General features: G+C 38.1%; 1 protein-coding gene and 1 long non-coding RNA gene across 2 annotated transcripts in view; one reads left to right on the forward strand and one right to left on the reverse strand.

Moving 5' to 3' along the window:
* The window catches only part of Dad (Daughters against dpp), a 65,707-nt gene extending 51,715 nt beyond the window's left edge, over positions 1-13,992 (reverse strand). Inside the window, exons 1-2 of the mRNA XM_003694672.4 lie at positions 12,963-13,992; positions 940-990 (exon numbers count right to left, since the gene is read on the reverse strand). Of these exons, the coding sequence (XP_003694720.3) occupies positions 940-990; positions 12,963-13,854 (943 nt within the window). The 5' untranslated portion in view covers positions 13,855-13,992. The remainder of the gene's footprint in view (positions 1-939; positions 991-12,962) is intronic.
* Positions 13,993-15,550: 1,558 nt separating this feature from the next.
* Positions 15,551-16,602, forward strand: LOC147658267 (uncharacterized). Its single transcript, XR_015290874.1, has 2 exons — positions 15,551-15,720; positions 16,008-16,602. It is a non-coding gene; the product is annotated as an uncharacterized LOC147658267 (long non-coding RNA).
* Positions 16,603-25,119: the final 8,517 nt, after the last annotated feature.

Here is a 25,119-nt window from a genome sequence, read left to right on the forward strand (position 1 = left end):
ATTTTCGCGAGTGTAATTTATAAATAAACGAGGAAGATTTTTTTTTTTTTGTTTAAAATTTTGAAATATTAAGAGGGAGAAAATCGAGCCGCGTTTCATTGAGCATCGTCAAATATTGCATAAAAGATCGTGTTATAACTCGAACGGACGTGTTGTAAGTCGATCTTTTATTGATTGCGACGAACCATATGGCTATAGGTTTCAGAGTATCGCCGTTTCCGTGGTTGACGTAGACACACCGGCAAACATCGATCTACTCGATGGAAGTCGATCGATATTTATCTGTCTGGTAAATTATGAAGCTCTACTTTAAGTTTACCATCAGTTTAAATCTCTTACAAGTCCTCACGGAAAAATTATTAATTTATTTCGTCTATCGAAAATTTTCAAATTATCCACGATATTTTAGCGAAGGCAAAAATTAAGCAAAAATTGCGACTTTGTATGTATTTCCTGCATTTTCAATTCTTCACTCTCGTTCAACAAATATTTTCAAGTCTCAAATGATTTCGAAAAAAATTCAAATAGAAAATAAATCTTGTTTCAAAACTAATTTCCATACATCGATTTGCATTTTTTTTATTTTGAACCGGCTAAAGAAAACTTTCACGACCATTACATTATGCTAAAACGTTTTGCACAATGATGTTTGAATTAATTCGAGGAATTTAATTCAAACAACGTGAGACAACGTCCGCTGCGATAGTCGACGTAGAATTTTTGCTTTGAGCTAGGTCGTGAGATGTGACACGCGTTAAAGGACGATCTCCGCGACTCGAATGCTAAACGTTTGTGAGTAATAAACATGAGTTATCGCTCGAACGATTGCGTGGGGTTACATTCCATGTGTTCACGTACGGACAACTGTGGAATGTGATCATACACGTATCGCGTACGTGTGTATATACGATTAAAATGTGAAAAGAAGAATGCACTCACCCTCGGGTCTCAGTCTGTCGGCAATAAGGCAGTACGGGGGTGGTGGCGACTCTGAAATGAGAAAAACGAACGATAGATTAATTTCTTTCGAGATTATTATTAATCAATAAATTATTTGTTCACCACAAATTGCATTATTTCTTTTCCCCTACAAAAGTTTGATCAATACGTTCTATTTAAATTTAACAAAGATTTGCTTGTTAAGTGGATATAACAATACAAGGATATAAGGACAAAAAAATATATTGTCAACATAAAACTTAATGAAAATGCTCGTCAGATAAGAAATTTTACCTAAGGAGGACAGAATACATGCACATATCGTAAAACGTTAAAAGCAGTAAATTACGCATGGCGGTCACGCAACTGACAATTATTACGAAGCATATCGAGTGGTCTTTACCGCAAGAATGGCATTAAACGAAAGAAAAAAGGAAAAAAAAAGAAATATCTTTCAGAAAATTATTTCCCAATTTACACGACAACCCTTAAAAATTAGAAATAAAAAAAAACAAAAAAGTTTGATAAAAATACTTGGCTCTCCCGTACATATCCCGTATAAACGAATGAAGATAAAATAATATTAACATCCACCGAGAATCATTGTTCGTTTCGCAATGAGCGGCGGTTGAAAAACGGCGAGGATCGTTAAAAGCGAACGAACACATTCATTAAAGGCGCCAAACCTCGATCGATCTATTTTCGTGGGAATCTCGTTACGCGCTCCGCGTCCCGATTCCCGCTTTAATCCAAAACGGATTCCCGCGAGGCGGCGACGGCCTCGCCGCGTCTCCGCCGCGAGGAAAATTAGAAACCGACTCAAGGCTCCGATTAAAGCGCGGGATTAATGGGAAACGAGAGGCCTGGCGCCCGTTAGAACACTCCAAAAGCGGACGATTCTATTATTGGATTGGACACGAAAACCGGTACCACGTTTTTCCTCCTTTTACGTATTATCATCTCTACCGTGCTCGCTCCGCAGCAAAATTGCACGCCCGTCAAGGTAACCGTGGCGTACATTACACATGGCGCCTCTACCGGATCGAGATGCCATCGACGCGACGCGCAGTCGCGTCTGCCCCAACGGATTCTCAAGGAACGCGTTCGAATCTGCAATACGATTAGGCGAACGCAAGGCCGTCCAATACTGGGTTAACGAGTCCTTTCCTTCCAAACCATCCAAGCCGTATTAATTATATACTCGGTTTCTACACGGAGAGAGGACTTTTGTTTGTGAGGATGGATTACTGTTGATCACTCGGTTAATTGTGCGTGCATTGGAAAACGTTGAGTGGATGTATTAATAGATCGAAGATACGATGGACTCCTCGCGTATGGTGCGTTATATACGTGTTGTATGAATTCGCTGTTATAGGAAATCGGTATATAGCGCATTATTCGAAAAAATTGCATTATACGCGATATCTTTGGCGCGTTTTTAGAAATTTTTAGCGCGTTATTATTATATTATATTATATAGTATTTTGATTAATTTTGTAATAGATAATACAATTTGTTCGCAAACAAAGTGTCATCATGGTACGAAATGTTGATTGTAAATAAAGGAATAAGTAAGGGACATCTTGTTATTTTTTTTTTTTTTATCTTTCTTGCAAGAAATAACATGGAATTGTAAATGAGTATAAAGTAGTGCATGAATGACATCGTGTCGCGAGATATCTTGTCCAATGTGTCGCATAAACAACATCGTGTCGCGAGATATCTCGTCCGCGGATGCGAAGGGGTTAATCTGAATCTACTTGACATGCGAGGAAACGAATGTGAGAAAGATAATGGGTAATAAAAGAAGGAAAGAGAATATAGTGGGGATATTTGCAATCAATGTCGATTGGTAATATAAGAAAATTATAAATTATAATTGTTAAAATTGAAAATAAATGTATTGCTTGGTTCGTAGAAAGAATTAGGATTGGAGGAAAATATTATTGAACGTAATAAAACGATGTTTGAATTACATATAACTTGCCAAATAGATACTAAAGTTTGTTGTATGTTCTATTTACACTCCCAAATTAGAGAACTAAATTTGAGATTTATATCATAGGTAAATGGAATTCGATCTGTGCATTTGTAACAAACAGTGAAATATATTTAACGCCAAAAATTCCTGAACGGTAACAACCAATATGGCTGACAGAGGCGCCTACACGAATCTTCCGTCACGATTGTCCCAATCCTCAATTTCCAAACGAACAATAACAAAGATTCAACTGCTGCGATTCTATTTATACTTGAAACGAATCAACAAATTCATGAATTATTTTTATAAATTATAAAATTTACCTTCATAATTTTTTACTTTTATTTCTTGTAACTTTTTTTTTTGTTCGAATAATCTTCTAACTCTCTATTATCGATCAAATTAACTTCTTGTTTTTATTTTTTATTTATTTTCATTTCCAATAACGAAATTAACAAAATAAATACGATATCTACGATTTCTATCTCATAAGCATGAAATCTACCGAACCATACAGAAAAATTAAAAATTTAAAATAATATCCCGAAAGAATATTCCGAAAAAATACATATAAGTACACCATTGTCAATTACGTAAGAACAAGGACACGATCCTCAAAATAATGTCTCTAAACATTTATTTATACTTATACGAAAATGTTGGTTGTTTTTTTTTTTCCATAACTTGTTTTTCTATCGCTCTCCTAATATCACGTAACACATATAAATTCGAAGGCAAAGATTCGATTTCTCTCGTACGCGGTATCGAATCGAGGCGGTGTATCAATTAAAATTAAATTTCTGACTCATTTGATTTGAAATTCTGAACCGGCGCTCCTCCACATTGCCAAAACACGATGACCTTGTTTGCCATTGCCTCGCCTTGCACGCTCGCACGAGGTATGAATGATGTGTTAAAGCTTAAGGCGGCAATGGCCGCTACATATTTGCGCAGGTTGCGATACAAACGGTGCAGAAAACCCGAATGTCGCGTGTCGATTCGATCGTTGGTGGTGTACGAGCCCACTCTTTCTTTTTAAATCGGAGTCACGCGTCAAAATATCAAAAAAAAAAAAAAAAAAAACGAGTGTGGGCTCTGAATTTGAAAATTGAAATTCTCTCGAAAGTCGCAAGCGAGCAATCCCTTGATAATAGCTGTCCAAAATCTTCACACGAGAGCAAATCTCGAGAATAAAAATTATTATCGAAAACTCATTTTCAATATAATATTCATCGCAGTGTCGAAATTTCGACGTTTTTCACGCTTGTGTCATCTTAGACGAAACGAGTGAAGAAAGTGGAAATAATGAATAATGAAAAAATGATATATAGATAAGATAAAATTGTATTGTACGATAATGAAAATTAGAATGATTATTTCTACACTATAGAATTGGATACAATAGATTTACACTATATGGATGATAGTAGATTAATAAATATGACTAATCTTTAGAAAGGAGAATTAAATAAAAAAAAATAATGAATGAAAAGAAGATGAAATGATTTCTGAAAGATGAATCATACAACATCAAAGTTGCCTATAATCGTGAAAATTATTTCCTAACTATAAATTCCCTGCAGAGTAAAATATATAAAAAAAAAAAAGGACTAAATAACAGAAATTGAAGTTAAATTAATTGGTGACAATAAGATTACATCTTGGCTAAATTTAAAAAGATGAAATTATTAAATTGCTTAATCAGGAGTTTCATACATAATGAAGACTTAAGAGTTACAATGTATGTAACGTGATATATGACTACTACTTAAGTAGCAGACTGGGATTAAAATGACCTAGACTTAGGTAGCGTAAGGTTGAAATGGCCTAGAATAACATCTAAAATAACTGTATTTTCAAACTTACATTTGTCAAAGTGATTTCCCTGAAACTATGTGACCTTTGTTTTAAATTTATCGTACAGTTATACAGTGCAAGAAAATTCAGTTTACCTATTCCCGTTAATTTTATATCTTTCAAAAATTTCGTTATATAAAAAAGTTGTTGCTTAACTTTATTTATCAGTCACAATATTTATAATATTTTTTTCAGAGAAATCTAAAAAAGATTATTTGCAAAATAAAAAAAAAAAAAAAAAAAAAAGAGTCGTTCTTATCGATTAAATAAGGTTATCATTTTTCTTTCCTCCCAAATAATATCTCTTCCTCCATTAATTTTAATGTCATCGCGAAGAATTATAGTACGGTGCCAAAGTGTTGAAATTTTAGACACATATCTTCCACTATTAATAGAAACAGCATATTACACGTTTACATTACTTCTTAAAATCGATACCCCCAATTTTCGATAACGTACGTTAACGCGATCATCTGTTGTAAAGAAAATTATATTTTCAATATCACGAATATAAAAACTCTTGAAAAAAAAACAAAAAAATAAAGTATACGATACGATAATTATCTTCGTCTCGACGAAGAACGATTGTATCTTTTGTCGTTTGAAAATACTACGAAATAAAAAAAAAAAATATGGAAATCGAGCAAACCGATAATGCAAACGTGATGCAAAGAGGAGAAAATTATTCTAAATACGAAATAAACTTGGGAATGATAAGAAACATAGTACAAGTGCGACAATTTGCGTAATGACGCCGTCTGGCTGATGATAATCGATTTGTCGAAGTGAATTATTAACGACGCCGCCAATATTCGAACGCTGTCGGACGCAAAAACAGATAAAGACAACAACACACACCGGTGTCTGTCCCCTTTGTGTGTCGTTGTGCGTTGCGAAAACAAGGCGCCACCGTGAATGCGATTCACCTTCGATAAATGTCGACGAACGCTATAACCGTGTTTCTCGACGACTATAAAATCCTCGATGATAATGTTTACGATAGAGTATCGTATTCAGATCCGGTGAACACGTTCACGAAATAAGGCAATATCGCCTTAAAAAAAAAAAAAATAACCCTCCCAGACATTGAACATTGATCCACGTGGCATTAATAAATAATTTAATTCCTTTGGCAAACCTGTTTTCTCATCTCGTACATATTTAAAGCATAATATTCTCAAAACCAATCCTTGAAATTAAGTAAATCAAACATTGAGTTGAAATTTTGATCATATTTTGCATAAACGATGTTTAAAATATATAATATTCAATAACTATATAATGATGACGTGACGAAAATGATGATTAATTTATGTTATGTCCCAATTTCGATAAAGCGAATATTGAAGTATCTTGTTTGTTCGTGAGGATCGAAGAGAAATTATATTGGATATAATTATTCGGATAAAAATTTAACGTTGTGTGTTTTTCAATGAAATTATAAAAACTTTTATAGGTATGTGATAAAAATTGATAACCGGAAAACACTATCGATATTTTATTTATTTATTTTTTTTTTTTTTACATCATTCAATATGTACTTTGTAATCATCATTACCATCTTTATATACATTTATATATATATATATAATATTAATTTTTCGTACTTTCTAGTTATTCATTCGATAATCAAGCATATACCATGAAACTATTATTTCTTTTGAATTTAAATATTACATGCATTTCCTCATACTTTCGAAAACTACATTTTAACGCATAAAATGTTCAATCCTGTCTTCCTAAGTAACAGATAATTCCATTTTCAAGTTCCTACTTTCTCCGTTCAAGAAAGAAACCTGTTATCTCGATTTGAAACCCCACTCAATATAGAATATCTCGACGAAAAATCTCTCTTGGAATCGCTTCCTGAAAACTACCTGTAGACGCGGCTCTTTTGTTCCAACGAGTCTTCCAATTCCCAGAAATATCCTTGGCCTTTAAGACCACATAGCGTAAACGGAGAATTCGAATGGAATCAAAAAGCATCGAGTTGATTCGGCGCGCATGATCGTATGCGCGGCACTGGCCGGCGAATACAACCGAGAGAAGCCGGCGCGATGCAGCACCGAGTTGCTTTCGCAGTGCTTGGTTCGGTTAGGTTCGGTCAGCTCGTCGGCTAATGCCGACTGGCCTCGACAATTAGCTGGCGCCAGCAATGACACGCAGCGGCGCCGGGTTGTTCTTCCCTCTCCCCGCCCGCTATCGCTCTCTACCCCCTCCCATTGCATCTTCTCCCGCCAACTTCTCCCGCCTCTCTCCCCACTAATACCCTTTCCGCCCAACTGCTCCATTCCCTCACCCCGCCGCCTTTCGAAACCACACATGTTCCACGGCGCCCCGTCCTCAGACCGCTTTTCCTCCTCGTTCTTCGCGTATCGTTCGACTTGATCTTTCTTTTTCCTCCCTTCTTCTCTTTCACTCTATCTTTCTTCTCTTCTTTCCCTCTGCCACGTCTTTTTCTTCTCTTTCTTCTATTTCTCTTCGACCTCCCTCCCTATGCTTGCTCTCTTTTCTTCTTTCTTGGCAGGCCGCGACTCGCCCAATATACGCTTTATTTTTAGGTTCATTTCCTTCTGACCATAACTTCGATTGTACGGCTATTGATAAATGCCGGTCGCCGGTATACGTATTTTTATCATCCATCATCAACTCCTTAAAACAGGTTTAACAGATAGTATCGTTGGCTCTTTCCTCGCGTTTCTTTTCCGTCTGCTTTCGCTTTCTTTTTATCCTTTTTTTCGTATGACTCAAATCCTTCGCTATCGTCATCATTCTACTCATCGATCCCTTTCGACGCATTTATTCGCTCATTTCACAAGCGAGTAATTCTCCTCGCGTTATTTCTCATTCTCTTTTCCCAAATGCGCGTCAGCCTTCTCTTCATATACATACGCATACATATACGAGAGAACGCTGGCGCAAGCGATCCACCGCTATTATTAGACGTAGAAACCTCACCGTGGAATCCGAAGGATTTCGTTATTTTCCTATATAAAGATTTTCATTTCGCCGAATTTCTGTCACGATTCATGGCGATACGCTACGTATATTATCCGCCGCCTCGTCGCTCCTATAAGTTATTAATAGGAAACTGAACCGACGCGTCGTGCGCCACTATGTTTACCTTGCACGCGCACATTTTCCGGCGCTCCTGATTATCGATAGATCTCGCACAGCGCGGCGAACTGTGACGAATCGGCGTCGTCATCGCGAAATCGAGAACAGTGCCAGTTTCTCGGTTTCCTATATTAATATTGCTGCAATACCGCTAGGAGATATTAGTTTACGAGTTTCTTCTAGACATTCTAAATATAAGAAGGCGGTCCCATAAAACCGATTAGAGTAATGTTCCCATAATCATTTGTCCAATATACGTGGATACGATTTATCATCGCGGCCGTTGTATCCATATCTTTTCTATTGCTTCATGCCTAAATGTCGTGACAATCTTTTTTAAAACCGTCTTTTTTCCCCATCTTATATTATCGCTTATATTACGTTGATTTTATTGAGATAAGCTACAAATAGATTTTTTTTATTTTATAATAAATTCACGATCGAGACCGCGTTGTGAATTACGAGTTTTGCACCATTTCGAGATGTTTTTCTTCTACTGTCGTGCGTATGGTTGGTGATATTTGCGCGTCAGAACGATATTTAGAGCACATTAAATATACTGGCGCCGTATTATAAATAAGATTAGAAGTACATGATTTTAATATAAATAGAACCTCTCTTGAATATATATATACTATATATTTTCGGGAGGAAATATGCCGACCGATATTCGATGCTAGGTATACTAACGACACTTTAGAAATGCAACGATAAATTTTCATAATTTATAGATGTATTTTGTATTAAACGTTCGTTTTCCAAGTTTCCATTCAATGTTTCTGAAAGCGTAATAAAATTAAGCAATAACAGCAATTGAATTCGAATAGCAACAAAAGTTTTCATTAATTTTTTTATTCGTATCAATTTCTTTTTATTTCTCTAATTCTTTTTATATATATATATATATATATATATATTTCGTTATAAAGCATAGAAAATAATTAATTTATCTTAAGCGAGAATTCTATGATACTAAATATTTAAAAAAAAAAAAACCGAAACTACATATATTCGTAATTTGAATAATTTATTAAGATTTCGATAAAGATTGAATCATTTTAATAAATCATGATAATATAAACTATCGTCATTCACATGTATATTCATGATATTGCAAGAAAAAAAAAATAATTATAAATGTAAAAATAATTATAATATGTATTAAAAATATAATCATTTTCATAATTAATTCGTCTTTACCCATATTAATATATATTTTATTTCATTAAATTAATTTCATATGCAATATTCAATCTTCCACAAACGCAATTTGATTATGTTAATTTTCAATTAATCAGATCTCTGACGATTTAATAATAAAAACATTCGAGAATCAAATAAAATAATCAAATTACTTAATTACTTTGCATCACTTCGTTTTAAATTTTCAATCAGGATTAATCAATCATCTAGTTTTTCTCAAAAGTCAGGCAACAACCGACTTAAATACTCGTTGGAGTTACGTAAAGACGCGTTTTGCTGGCGCCTCATATTTACTCCCTCTCTTTCCCTCCAACACCGTCTTTGTATCGATAGAAGGCGACTGTTTTTTTTTTTTGTAATTGAATTTGCGTCGCCAATGAGCAGACAGGCGATGCCACACGAACGACGACGAAATTAATAAATTTTACGATTATGCAAGATGCCAGATAATGACACGAGTCTATATACCAGATGATTTTGTTATTTCTGTATGCAATTGGATCCTATTTCACGAGAATGCAAATAGATAAGTGTTTGAAGAAAATATGTTAAATTTCTGAATGATTTATGATAATTTTATTAATCGTATTGATGAAAAATTCTAAATATAAAAAATCGTTTATTTTCAGAGAAGAAAATAAAAATTCGATATTTAATGAAAAGAATTGTTTAAAATCAAAATTTAAAATAATAATATTTATTAGAATTATAATATAAACAAATTTTTTTTAATTGCAATAAAAATTTATTTCCTGTATATCCATGTTAGGAAAAAAGTAGAAAGTAGAGAAAATAAGGAAACTAAGATTAAATTCCAATGTTAATATGCGATGAATGGGCATTTTCTGAAAATATAGAGGGAATCATAAGTCTTGAAAAGAAAGTAGATGAAACGGAATTGATAGGTCTAGGGTGATTTCGATTGGAAAGATAATCGTACCTGCTATGAGTTTACAATGGAACACCATTCAAAACCTGTAAAAAATGTCGTCCAGCAGATGGGATAACAGGTATTGCCTACCTGCTAGACAACCATTTTATTTCAAAAGAAAAAGTCTGGCTGCTATTCTTCAATCCTAATATGACAACTCAATCGTTCAAGCGTATTTTCTTTCAAACGCTTTCGACTACACGAAAAATGAAATAAAATATTTGATATATATATATATATATATATATATATATATATATATATATATATATATAACAATATTATAACAATATTAAATATTTTGTTTTGATAACTGATCATTATTATGATATATATCATTATCTATCCCTAAAGGACAATATTATTTACGTTTCAGATTATCATTAAGATTGTTATTACCAACGATCATTAGAATATACTCGAAGATATTATTCTAGAATAATATTTTAAACACAGGAAAAATTATTCTCAAATACAATAACAGACTATGAGAAATATTTATAAATCGAACATTCTAGTAATTATTTTACTCGAATGGAAACTATTAATAGCTATTAAGACTATAGAAATACGTTTATACGGATACGTGTTAAACCATCCGAACGCCTCGTGTTTGGGACGTGTGAAACCTCCAGCGTCGTTTCGGAGACGTGCGAATAATTTAAGCACGTGAAAGGCCGACATTGTAACGACAACGTGCCGCGAACCAAATGCTAATCGTCACCTGTACGAGGCTCGTTAACGAGCCCGCAGCCTCGGGTCAATGTGAAACCAGTAATTTATTACCGATAGCGAGGAGGATTAGTCGATGTCCAGCTGGTGTCGGGTTCCTAGGTAAATGGGAGTACACGCGTTCGTGGACTGAATAAAAAATATCACCGTTTGAATGCGCCAGAGCCTCTTTGCGAGCCTGAACCCTGAGTGTACGACAAAAGAAACAAGAGCGGAATAGTGAATGGTATCGATACGTGTAAATGTTCTTGATTGCCCTCACGGTAGCAGTCGCGAGCAACAGTTGAAGTAATAAATTTTGATGAAAGCGGACGGTTTTGCTTCGCCATGGGAATCGGCAATGAAGCACAGCTTTGTGCCACTGTTGTCAGAACGGCGTGAACTGTACGGGAATGAGCGTGAAATATCGCTCGACGTATTTATGTCGTCTCGAACAAGTGGTGGTGTACGCGTTTCTGGACGATTCCAAACGGAATCGAGTGCAAGACGTGAAACTATCATCGCGCGTTTAACCCGTATTTTTAATGGAGATCGCCATTGTTATCCAAGGCTGTTCTTCGAATACCAAAATTTATTCTTTGCTAAGATATTTTTGAAATATTTGAATACGTCTCTTTAAGCAGAAACAAAGTATTTTACGGACAGATATAATTGAAATGCACCATAAAAGAAAAATAAAAATAAATATTCCTCAAATTTGTTTCTGTTTGTAAAAATAAAATGGTTTCCAATAAAAAAACGTGCCTTAATATATTTATACGTGTTTCGTAAAATTTTTCGACTTCTGTCGACTATTATGGACCATCGATACTCCACGTGTGCATCCAACTATCGGTGTTTGATCAACTTTGTCACGATCGTGTCCAGGTGTCCGTGCATGGAATCGCTGCTATGCTACTCTATTCGTTCAACAATTTTATTCAATACGTCTCGGTGGCAATTTACGATATAATTGTGGATTGGCTGCCAGAGACAATAACGCGCCATTGTTTGCCATAAGTTTGCTAATTTATTGGAATTCTATATTTACGATGTCTTCACGGTATAATACGTACATACGCGCAGATGACTTCATAAATCTGTTATTTCTGGAATTTATGGTGGTGACAGCTGATTTTCCGAGACATCTTAACGACGCTTAAAATCATTCTCAGTTATGGGTTCCGATGTTTAAACGTGGTCTCCCGATGTATTTGTCAATTGTGACAAATCGCGTGTTGTTCCGCCATTTTAATAGAGCGTAAATGTCAAATATGAGAATCAAGTCAAGAATAATAATCCATTTTTGAAATTTTTAAATTTCGAAAGAAATATTTATAACACGATTAATCAACTTATTAATACAATTAATTGAGAAATTAATTGTGCATGAGTGTCTTGACAAAATTTAAAAATTAACGAAAAATAATTTGTAAATGAATTGCTTCAATTGCCGTTTAATACGAACATATCTCAATTACGTTTCTACATTAGGAAATTACAATTTCTCTAATAAACACAAATTCCATTTTGTTGCGTTCGAACATTGGATTTATCGTGCAATCAATGTCAAAAAATTAATTGAAAATTAAATGAAATAATTAAATGAGAACGTTTTCTTTCACATCTAATTTTACACGAGTTCAATATTTCGTAATAAAACGCGAAAACTATCCTATATCAATCACAAATTCAATTACGAAGAATTTTAAAGAATTATACGTTTATTTTGCATTTTAATTTCTTTCTCTTTTTTATTTTTCTTTGTATTCTATTCGATATTTATGCTACTTATTTTAATTTAATATAGTTCAAGAAACGATATAATAGAATTGAAAGTGCACGAAAGGTTAAGATCGATGTAATTATTCTAAAAATAATGGCGCGAGCATGATGATAATTTACAATCTATGCATGAATCAAAACAAATAAAATCTATTAGCTAGAGCATTATTTCATTTCTATAATTAAATTATTATGCTTATAAAGCATAATAATTTCCAAACTTATCAGAAAATCATCTGTATTTTTATTTACTCATAAAAATCAATAACATGTATATAGTATATATATATATATATATATATATATATATATATATATATATATATGTAGTATGTATGTGTGTACATAAAATAACACAACTTTGCTAATTTTAAATAATTACGCGTTAAAAAACATTTTAAAAAAATGAGAAAAAAAAATAGGAGAAAAACTACTTACCGGGTTTGCAGAGCCGGCTCCAATGGTAAGGGTTGCAGCATATGTATACAGGGTCTTTAGCGGAATGACAGACAGGAAGTCTCTTGAGCTCCGACGAATGAGCGAGATCCGGCCACCGCCAGATCTGGCAGCAGAGCAGGTGAGGATCGATTGGCATATTGTCGAGCGAGCCACGAACAGGTACTCTGCATCGATCTGGTCTTATTGGCGACGCGCACGAATCCTCTGATTCAGAGTTTTGATCGTCGTCCTTCTCCAAGGACGAGGAACGATGATGTCTTCGATGATGCCGATGATGATAGTGATGATGATGCGTTGGATGATGATAATAGTAATGACAATGGTGGTAACGATGATGACGATAACATTGTTGCTGTTGTTGTTGTTGCGATTGTTGCTCGGTATCGTAACCGTCCTCGGTATGCTGGCGTGGCACGAGGATGCACGAGCCGAGATCGGCACCACAACTTTCGACGGCGGTGAGTAACATCTCTAGTTGATTTTCCTTGAGCGATTTGAGGAGCTCCTTGCACCTCAACAAACGAACGGGATCCTCGTCATCATCCTGGCTCTGATCACCGCCGCAACAACCTTGATGTAGTCTACTCGACGAGATACGGCTACCTCCTCCTCCTCCTCCTCCTCCACCGCCTCCCCCTCTCCCGCCGCCGACTGCACCTCCTGACGACGCTCCACGCGCTCCTCTGGTTGTTTGGCCCGTCGTTGCCGTCACGTTGCTCGTCGTGTCGTTGTCGGTGCCACTCGTGTTGTTTGCGCGATGAATACGTGACGAATCCTCTTGAGCTTCACACTCGGTTTCATGCTCTCCACGGACCTTGGCCTTTAGGAGACGTCTAGTGAGCGCCGTCCGTTTGCTCCAGAACATGAACATGAAACAGGATTTGCGGTACGTGCATTTGGGGGCCAGTACTTTTCAACGTAGCCGCGCGGAAAATGTGAAATATTTGGAATCGGTGCCTGACGCGACACCGTCACACCACCGCGCACTGGACACGCCACTTTCCACCACCCCCTCCACCACCTCCACCGTCCCCTCTCGCTCTTCTTCCTCCACAAATTTCCTCTACCCGCGCCTCGTTTCTCTCCCTTACGCAGTGCTGAGTTTCCCCGTTGCCGCTCCTCTTTCGCCAACGTGACGACGACGACGAAAAAACGGAACACGAGAAGTATATACACCGGGCGGTTATACACTGTCAAGAAAAAAAAACAAACAACGCCGCCTTATGCCAACACACATACGACCGAAGGAAATCACAGACGAATGACGGTCCCCAGCTCGAGACTTCTGACGGGGCCAGAACACGCGCGTATATTTATTTATGCTCTCTACGTATCTCGTGCACTTTGGATCACGGTCCCGAAATAGTATGACAGTCCCCTTGTGGCAGAACGATGGCGTTCGTTTCGCGCTAAAACTGGTTCAAATGCTCAGATCCGATACGCGCGACACTCTAGTTTTCGTGAATGTCGTTCGTTCTTGTTTTTCTTTCCAGAAAACGAAAATATTTCCAACTAAAGGTGACGCGTAACAAGTGATGGGACGGATCAACAGATATAATAATGATATTACCTTTGTGACAATAATTTTTTCATACGAAACGTTGTAAACGAGGTTGAGACAAATATTGTCTATTAACCTTGAATCTTCATTTACCTATATGCCACGATATCAGCTAAAGCGTCACTTTATTTCCTTGAAATGACTGTTTTTGCTTTCGTCGACCGAACGTTGAAACGTTATCTTATGTTCTTCGCGTCTGAATAACAAAGTGACAACATTGAAGAAAATGTGTTGCGTTGGATAAGTTGGTGTCCAAGGGGAGCTGCTGTCGTCGGAGACAAAAAGTGCTCGAGGATTTTTTCGAGAACGAAAAAACGTAGCGCATAATATATAAGTGAAAAGGCACGAGGATTGTCTACTTGTCGATGTCTCGACAGTTCGCGAACGTCAGCTTTGGTTGTCCGTAGATGTGCACGGTGCAACGGTCGCCGGCGGGGTTACGGACGCGCACTATTAGTATCACGATACACTTCTTATCCGTTAGATGTAGCAGCACGAATCGGTCGCGCGCGCACACACGACACCGGTTCTTGACTTTCCTCAACGTTGTATATCGACAGGCGATGTGGTGCCTTAACCTCACGACCCGGCACATAAGCACAAACACACACGCGCGCCCGTATATAATACGTACATTGGCACAATCGCCTTACGAAAAGTTTTGTATCGTTGCGAATCTTTCTTTTTTTTCGCTTCCTTCGTTTACGAGATGAGTCTGGAAACAATATACCACGGCGCTTGATCAATGTCCCTCGAATCTCGGGCTGCTAAGCCCTGTAGAATACGATAGTGCCGTTTTCGTTCTTGATACTCCTTTGCCCGTGCCGTCGCCAATGCCGGCGCACCGGCACCACATAACAACAACAAGAACAACGACGACGACGACCACGACACTTTAACCTCAAATTCGAGATTGTCGCGTCGATCACTCCCCGTCATCCGTATACGCGTATCACCGAGTGACATTTTCCGCTTGCATCGTCTGTCCTTTTCCCCCTACTTCTTCACTGTTCTCACTATTCACCGTAACACTTGTCGCTCGTCACCCATCGCCGTCGCCGGCCTGCGGGCTTATTCGCGCGAGGCGACCGCGAGGACGCGCACTGTCACATTCTTGAAATCGCTGCTCGGAGAGCCAGCGAGAACGAGTGAGATACTAATAAGGAGGGATAACGCGTGAGTAAGACGGACAGATAGAAGAGAGAGCAAAATATACACCGAGAAAAAGAGAGTAGGGAGGACTAGCGCACGTAGATCGGATATATAACTCGCGGAGGGCGAGAGAGGTCGAACGAGAGTAGCGCTTCGGTTGCACGTTTAAAACTTCGATACGTACTCGGATAAAAAAAGTTAGGGTGTAGTAGGGAAAAGAATTGCATTCAGTTTCACCGCGACTTGTTACACTTGATTTTTAACTATTTTAAATTCTTCTACTGGTAATCGTTTCTTGTCTTCGCGCACAGATACTGACGTCGTCACGGAGCAAACTGTTGCGAGGAATAACCACGATTACGGCCGTAACACGACTCGACTCGGCTCCGCTCGACGACGCGACTGGTACGCACGAGGTCTCCGTCATGAGCGCACACACCGATTTCCACCGCCTCTTCCTCCACCTCCTCGTCGCCGCCGTCGCTCGTCTCGTCCCGTCCGTCTCGTCTCGGCGCGCCGATACACCGACCGCAGCATACTAAACACACAAGGGAGATTGTTAAACATGGCCGTCGCCGCCGCGCCATTATTTGTCGCGTTCGCCGCAAGAGGCGCCACTCGTACGTGTATTACAAATACACCGCAAATGTACTTTTGAAAATCATACTACGTATCTTCATTTTCTCTCCTTTCGTATATTTTGATCGATATTGCACACATATTATCAATGGAATAGAAATATTCACACATTTATGTACAAATAATTGAAAGTATTATTTAATATATTTGCTACGAGGAACATCAGCTACGAGAATCTTCGAATTCGATGAATCGACGAATGAAATAAAAAATTCTGTAAATATTATAACAGGCGAAAAAAAGATTAAAAATATTTCTTTCAACTAACCAAGAGCTTCTTCTTTTTGCACAGAAAACGAATAATCGTTATTCGATGAATTCATATCCAAACAGATGAATTTTCGGGAAACTTTGAGAATGATAATCAATCGATCATAAATCTCCTTCTAGCTCGCGATCCATGCAACTGGAACACGTTGTGAAGCAGAATAAGCGGCGGAAGGGAAAGGTGGTGATGACGGAGGGTGAGGGAAAGAAGCGAGCAAGGGCAGGAGGAAGGGAGGTTATCCGAGGCAAGAAGGGGGGCAAAACGCAAGGTGGACTCGTCTGAAGACGGGGGGCGTCAGCCGGTCGCGGTTACTCGAGCAGACTGACGCCAGCGCCTCTGCCTAGCGCCAGCGCCAGTCACCGACAAGTACTCCACCCTGAGGGTCAACATTCCACGATGAATTTCAGTCATGATATTTCTCGTAAAGGAGACATCCGTTTCAACGTGTCATCGTCATCGAATGATGAAAGAATGTTAAAGAAGAACGGTTATCGGTCAGACAGGAAAGAATTCGCCTCATCGAGTCGCTTTCTAGATGAACGCTTCTCGATCTGAATAATACCGATATATTTCTTTGCTATATACTCACGCGATTTTAGATTCAGTCCACAGGAACGAATGCTTGCGAGTTCATCGGTGGATCTACAACAGAATTTTGAATTTGTACTCGGTAATACTTCGTTTGTATTCTTTGGTTGAAATGAAAGTATGTGGGTTATGAAAACTGTTAATATCGAAGGTTAAAGCGAGTTAACGTGATTTTTATTGTTAAAACTCTTTTATATATATAACCTAGTTATTGTTATTAGTCAAATTTTTTTTACTCATTAATATTAATAATACCGATTAATATTTTGAAAGTAACGCTTGATTGATAAAAATTCACAAAAGAATCAGATATTATGATACTACAAAATATTTGTATAAACTTCACACTTTCTCGTACTAAATATTTAATGTTTCTTCTATCAATTTTTTAATTGTTTACATTTTTATTAATAACGATACTAATTATCATCCGTACATTATCATTTATAAATTAAGGATAAATTGTGTTCTAAAGAGGAATGAAAAATCAGTATTAAATTTCATTCATTCGAATTATTCGTCCGTATTTGTCATCGTTTTCTGGAAAGATAAGAAAATCTGAATCGACCGTCCCCCTGCAAGCTAACGGAGGCGCCATTAATTTATTTCACGGAGCCCATATTGAGAATGACTTCGAAGGATAAATCAGCGTCTTGACGCATTAAAGCTCGCTCTTTTTTTGCCGCCGTCCGTTGTTCGTTTTCTTCAGCAACGTCTAGACGCGTTATTTCACCGTTGGAACCCGCTCCGAAATGATATAGAATTTAGGAAGTTATTTAGTTATGTATGTCTGGCGTCCTGAGCTGGCTAGTAATCAGGCGCCTGGCCTCCGCAAACTGTCCCTCGCTCTTTCTTCTTCTCTCTCTTTTCCTTTCTCTTTCTTTCTTTCGCCTGCCGCCACTCACCATCTCCCCCTCCCCCCTCCCCTCTTCTCCTTCCCTTCTTTTTCTTCTTTCCTCTTGTTCTGATTTTGTCTCGCTTTATCGTGCGTTCATTCGGTAAAGCCTGGTAAATTCTCCAGGGCCGTCCACGTTCTCGGTGCCTCGGTGTCTTGGTCCAATTAAAGTGTTGATCAAGGTGCCCTTCGCTTCAACTTCCATATCACACAAAACGAGTGTATATTTCTAACTTGTATCCCTTAAGATTACATCGTGGAGGATAAAAGCTGTTTCGTGCGTACGAACGATGAACCAATTACCCGATGGCATTGAGAAATTTTGCTCTCGTCTTGATTTTATTCGCGTATACTTTACACCCCATACATTATTTTAATTTTCTCGATCGTAAATATTTTTTTCTTACAATTTAAAATGAAAATTTGTTTAAAAGAAATCAAAAAATATATGTAAAAAATTCCTCCATGTTCATCGTTAATAATTACAAAATTGCTTATCTAATTATCTTTTAAAACCAATATTACAAACTATTCAACCTTCATTTCTTATCCTATCATTAAATACTTCCCTCCTTCGTCACATTTGCATTATCAGTCATTCGCTCGATATATGATACACGCAATGACTTTTCTACTCTAAAATGCATTGGCGACGAATAATTAAATTAATGCACGCTATACAATATCAAAAATATATAAAATCGAAAAAAATTAATCCGAATACCAAATATTCATTCATTCTCAAAAGAACTCTTAGCGAGAGTGAAAAATCGTATACGGAATCATCTTCTATACGATCACGTATAAAAACATGGTAATCCAAATCGAAGAATAAAACTCGAACAGGATTTCATTAATTAAATCGTGTTCGGGATTCGTGTGTGACAAAATTGGATGCGCTTTATGATATTATTAACATTCCTAGCCGAGCGATACATAGGCATCAAGGATCGGGAGGAAACATCGTTTCTAGGTAGTTAATGTTTATTATACAACCATGTAATAACATCTTGGCCAAAAAAGATAAAAATCGGACACGATCACGGCTCGTCATTAACTAAACCGTGCTTGTCCAACTTCGTGCGTGACAAAATTGGATATCGTTCCACGATATTATTAACATTCCTAAGCAAATAAAATACAACGTCCAAGAATTCCAAGGAACAGAACGCGTACAAGTACTCTTAATAGATCGATTATACGACGATCGTGTGAATTCCTGAACGAAAAAAAATAAAAATCGAGGCGCACTGGACTTCACGATATTATTAACGAATTGCTAAACAAACAAAATGCGGGATCCCTCCCGACTCTCCCTTCGACCGGTCAGATTATACGTTCGCCTCGAGCCCAGAGAGTCAAGGTACAAAATTATAAGCCGCCGCAGATAGGCATTTCGTAACGGGTCGGCACTAGCGTAGGCAACGGCGGAACAGGTCGAGCGCACTTTTGCTTCGTTCTATTTCCAAACACGAGAATTATTCACGTACCGGCCAGTATGGAGTATGGCGCCGTTCCTGACGTATCACGGCTGATGCCACTCGCCTGAACGGACTGCGGTAATGCACGCGAAACGGCCGCGAGAATGAACCGGACGACGACCGGTCTAACATAAACATTGGCGCCTCGTGGAACAATACAGAGAGGAACGTCACGCGTGAGAAAACGGAATATGGAGATCCGGTGATCTCACCTGGGATATTTACGAGTCTCGAGTTTCAAGTCTTTATTTCCCACTTTTGCACTTGTTGAATGTATCAAATGTTAGCAACGAAGAAAAGAGAGACACGTGTTTTTTTCTTCTTTTATCCATTACTTACGTGTGCAATTTACGTATAATTAGTAAGAAGATTAATGAGAATTAAAGTTGCGAAAATTAGTCTATCTTTTTCGCAATCGATCTCTTTCGAAAGGAATTAACAGAGTATATGATCCCAGAATCATTGTCAATATCGTTCGAGTAGAGTAGATCAATAGATTCGCATGACGATGTGTAGGGAAAACGAAAAGGAAGAATGAACGCGACAAAGGCAGTCGTGACAGGCGCATGGCGGAACACGCGTGCGAATATTTCTCATTGGATTTGTCCGGGCATGCCGTACAAAGTAAGGACATGATACTTTTCTTTGGATGACGCGATCCAACCCCCCGACGGCGCCGCTGTCAACGCTCCAAATTCCTACCACGACGACGACCAGAGCGATCGCCTTCGTTCTTCGAACCGGCTACTCATGATTCCACTGTAATTCATCTTCCGCGAACCGTACAGTTTCAAGCTATTCTTGGCCCCCGTTGGTGGCTGATTTTCGTTCTACCCTCCCCCGATCAACCTGGGCGTCGAGTGTCGAAATGACCGATCGTCAAAATTTCTCCCCATTTTCTCGAACAACTCGAACCGGTCCGTTTGGAACAGGTTCGAAATCGTTTATAACGGTAACGTAACTGTACGAAAGTGTACGCGTGTATCTATTCGCCTCGTATTATTCTATCGTCAGTTATCTGAACACCGATTAATAACTAATTTAATTACACGGTGTCATTTTAATTATTAATGATTTTATCTCGAACTTCTGATCATTTTTTCTTTTTGATATGAAAAATATTATCGAATAATACGTGATCGTGATCGTAGGAAATTTCGAATAACGGTCCGATCGTATATAGAATAATTAATAGATCTTCTGTGTACTCGCAGGATGAGATATCTAATCTAACCTGTCATCGTGGCTCGTTCGCAGGCGTTTATGGAAATTCGAAAGCATTAACGACATCCGTTCGCGAATGGAAAAAGCTGGTTGTCCGCCGTGGGAGACATGCTCGCCGGACCGTGCGTAATCGTCTACATCGCTGGCGCCTATCCCTACTCGATTCTTTGTCGTAAAACAAGGTGCGACATTTATTTTTCCGGTTGGCGCTGTTTTTAGAAGAAAAAAAACGTCTATCCTTGTATGCACTGCTAATATAATACGACCACAACATTAACAACTTCCCTATCGAGAATATAGATTTAAAAAGCGACTTGAAAGTTTCGAACGCCTCGTGAACATGTACTTAGTAAAGAAAGAAATACTTTTAACTTGGTCTCCAAGTTACACGGATGACTCAGCTTCGAAAGTGCTGTACAAAACTTTTCATTGTCATAATCGGTTCGAAACGAGAAATTTTGATCCCCATTGATAACCAAGGCGCCAGAGACTTTGCAAAGTTTGATCGGAATCGGAATAATTCGTACACCTGAAACCCGAGTCCGGGATATGGGCAGGTTTCGCGCGAAATAAAAGCATCTATTTCGTTTCTATTTCGGTGATCGCTCGACCGAGCCGCGGCGAGGAGCCTCGTCACGCTCGCTCCTCGCTTCGTGGCCCATTATTTCGACCAACCTCGCGTTTCTCCCCCCATTTTGCGAAGATTCGAGGAATCCGGCCGAACTCGACCTTACATCCGCCGCCTTTTTTTCCTTTTTTTTTTTTTCAACCGGATGCGAGACCATCTTCCGGTTACACGTTGAGACCGGAAGATCCCACTTTGCCTCGATACACGAAAATCGGCGATGCGATAGACGAGTTAGCGATACGCACGTGGAGCAGCTGTGCACTCGAGCGCGTTGCGACGGCCCTGTGTAAAAGCACAACGACGAGGACGACGTGGGGATCCGATTGGTGGGAGAGGTATGATGGGACAGGTGCGGCTCGTAACTTCCTGGATAATATCGGCCGGTCCGGACGCGCGACCGGCGCTAACGCTGACGCTTACGTTAGCGGTGGCGCCACTCGGATCCACGCCATAGGCGCCTGTCCGTCCCGTACCTCTCCCCTTCCCCCCGCTCGAGTGGTGCACCCTCGCCACTTTCCACTTCTCTCTCTTTCTCCCTCTCATCCCGCTTCGTCCATCATTTCTCTTTGCCATAACGCGTACGAATGCCTTCCCGGCTAGCGATGGGACCAACGCGCCCGAAATCGCGATTGACACGTGGAAGAAATTGCGGGGCGGGAATTAGAAATTGTAGATTTCGGGTTTATCGGATTATTGGAGGTTTGAAGTCTTCTCGAAGGATTGGATGAATTAAAATAAATCGAAGGAATTGAGCTTCGATAAGGTTCGAAAACGTACGAAGGATTCACTTGTGATGGGAAAAAGTGTTAGAGAATAATTAGATAGGAAATATTTATATCTCTAATTTTCGTTTTCCGGTGCATTAAATTTCTTCCGGAAATACTTATTTTCACTTCGAACGCTACTAACTCGTATGCCGCAGAAATTGTTTGAACGTTTCGAATACAGGATTGATCCCATCGCTATATTCCACTCTTCTTACGTGTCCTCGCCACTTCTCAAACAAGCATACGATGTTACTAGCAAAACCTGCACCATCTTTATTCATGCACACTGGGTAGTTGACGGGAGGCGAGATGCCGTAGAGAGCACGTAGTAAGCATGTATGGCCGAGGTGCATGCATACCAAATTGCAAAAATGCACCATCGACAGTGGGGAATTTAATATTTGAAAGGAGGACTCATCGGCTACGTTTGAAGTCGCGATGCCGTTGGAATTATTTAAATCTATGGTAAGCCGATTTTCAATGCGATATCTCGCGAACTGTAACGCATCCTTCGTGTACTGTATGCAATATTTGCATATTCCTTTATGTTAACGGTGCTTTGTTCAATGGAGACCTTTTGCAAAATGAAAGCTCGAGCGGAAAAGGTCGTGTTACAAATCAGAGTTCCCAAACGTGTACAGCTTTTAGAAACGAACAACTCCTGAACTTTATTGACTGGATTGTGTGCAATTTAACGTCCAATAATAAATTTTATCGACACGACGTTGTAATTCATTGTTAGTCTAATAAATATAAGCATATAAACATAAAGTACTATTTGTTTTATATAAAACAAATCGCTTTCTCTCAACGTTATTTATCAGAATTTGCCTTGTATACACAAGATGAGAGAAGCTCAATGCCAATGTTACCGTGACGATAATGTCGAAGGTTCTGATACGTATCTGTATACGTTCATGTGTAGATCATGGATATAAATAACATAATGCGAAATATAAATAACGTAATATTTAAAGAAAAGAAAAAGAAATGATTGAACTTTAAATTTGAGGAAAGAAGAAGAATAGATAAAAATACGATTAGATTGGATTATAATTAATTTTTCTTAATTTACTTTTATACAGATTATTTTTTATTAAAAAAAAAAAAATAAGAAACCAAATTAAATTCTAAGAAATAAAAAATAAATTAAATAAAAATTATATGCAGAAATTATATTATATATTAATTATATTACATGAAAATGATTAAAAGTTAAAGATACGATTGAAATATATATATTTTTAATATAATTTTTGTATTTTTTTTTTTAAATACAATATTTCCGACAGATATAACCACGTGGTTGTTACACGCATTATTTCTTACCTGTTGCAACGATAACCTTCTGCTATTGGTTAACTGTTGCACATGCGCTGTGTCAGAATTTAAGTTAGAATTTATATGAGCAACTTCCGTAATCTAAAGTTCAATGCGCCAAATGTAAAACATAATGCAATTTGATTTTAATTTATAAATGAAATACATACACATAACTCATTAATTTAATTCATATTATTTGACTTTTATTTTATTATTCTTTATAAATAATACGGTATTTAATCTAATATTATTTAATTCATTTTTCATATTTTTATTCTAAAATTTTTCAAATATAGAATAAATTTTCTTAAAAATGAAATTCATATCTTTTGTAGATTTTTATACAATATCTTTCATATTTTAAATAATCTTTTGAAACAAAATTAATTTCTACTTTTATATATCAACGGATAAATTAACGAAAAGAAATCATGAAAGTAACATAAATTGAAGCCGTCGGATAGCACTCGAATCGCTTTAGCAAATTCAAATAAGCAATTATCAATCGCATATAATAAGCATATTAACTAATCTTTCAATCAATTACCGAACAATATAAGTCTCCCATGAATCTTTGCAGAGAATCTCCGTAGCCGTAAAAATTTTCCAAGTTTGTTCAAAACAGGCCACGATAACGGATTGGCATGTATCGGCACTTCAAACTACGATATCGCGTTCTCGCGTAGCGCGGGAAATTCGAATGGCGCGTACCGCCGGAATTTGTCAACATCCTGTAATATTTTTCTCGCAATTACAATCCGTGAAACGAAATTCGTTCAGAATGATGGATGATTCGAAGACAAGAAATTAACAATCGAAGACCGACTGCGTCGATCGTCGAACGTCGACTGGCCGCAAGCCCGACGACCGCGCAATATGTAGCGTAGTGTAGAGAGGACGACTGGAGCCTGTCTGCTCACCCCTGTGGCTGTCTGTTGCCTAAGGGCGGCCTCGTCCGGCGCGAATTCGCGGCGACACAGCAGTGGCGCGCCAGTAACGTGGCGACGCGGATCTTGACGCCATTCCGTGAACACGTATGCGTCCCTATACGTGTTCTACCCTCTCGATTCGTTTGTGTTCGTACGAGACCGTACTATTGGCGCATAGACGAGGGTGGCGGAGACAGACGGAGAAAAAGAGAGATAGTTAGATAAGAGGGAGATGTACGTGCATGCATGGCCAACGAGGAGAACACGCTGGCAATCGTACACACGAAGGTGCTTGACCGAGTGAAGTCGAACGACTAACCGTATACGGAGACTTTTCTTGCCCCGAGCTGGAGATAAACAATGTCATTTGTGCTAGTATTCCCCTCCCCCTCCCCCGTTCCTCTACTCGTATCCGAATCGGGGTTCTTTCCCTCGCAAACGTAAAGCATGGTTAAATCGACAGTCTTCGTTGTCGTAAACATGACCGGTTTCCTCTCTTAAATTGTTTATGCTATTTAGCTGATGAAAGATTTTTTACTACTGATGTTATTAGCAATTCATGTAAGAATCAAATGTGTGTATTTGTGTATGTATTTCAATGTTTTGTTTACATTAGAATGAAGTAAACATGTTTGGTTTTTAATCCTATATAACATCGTGTTATTGAGAGGTTACATAACC

Source organism: Apis florea, unplaced genomic scaffold (assembly GCF_048593485.1).
Source record: "Apis florea isolate Af1SG1 unplaced genomic scaffold, ASM4859348v1 contig_2293_pilon, whole genome shotgun sequence".
Lineage (NCBI taxonomy): Eukaryota > Metazoa > Arthropoda > Insecta > Hymenoptera > Apidae > Apis > Apis florea.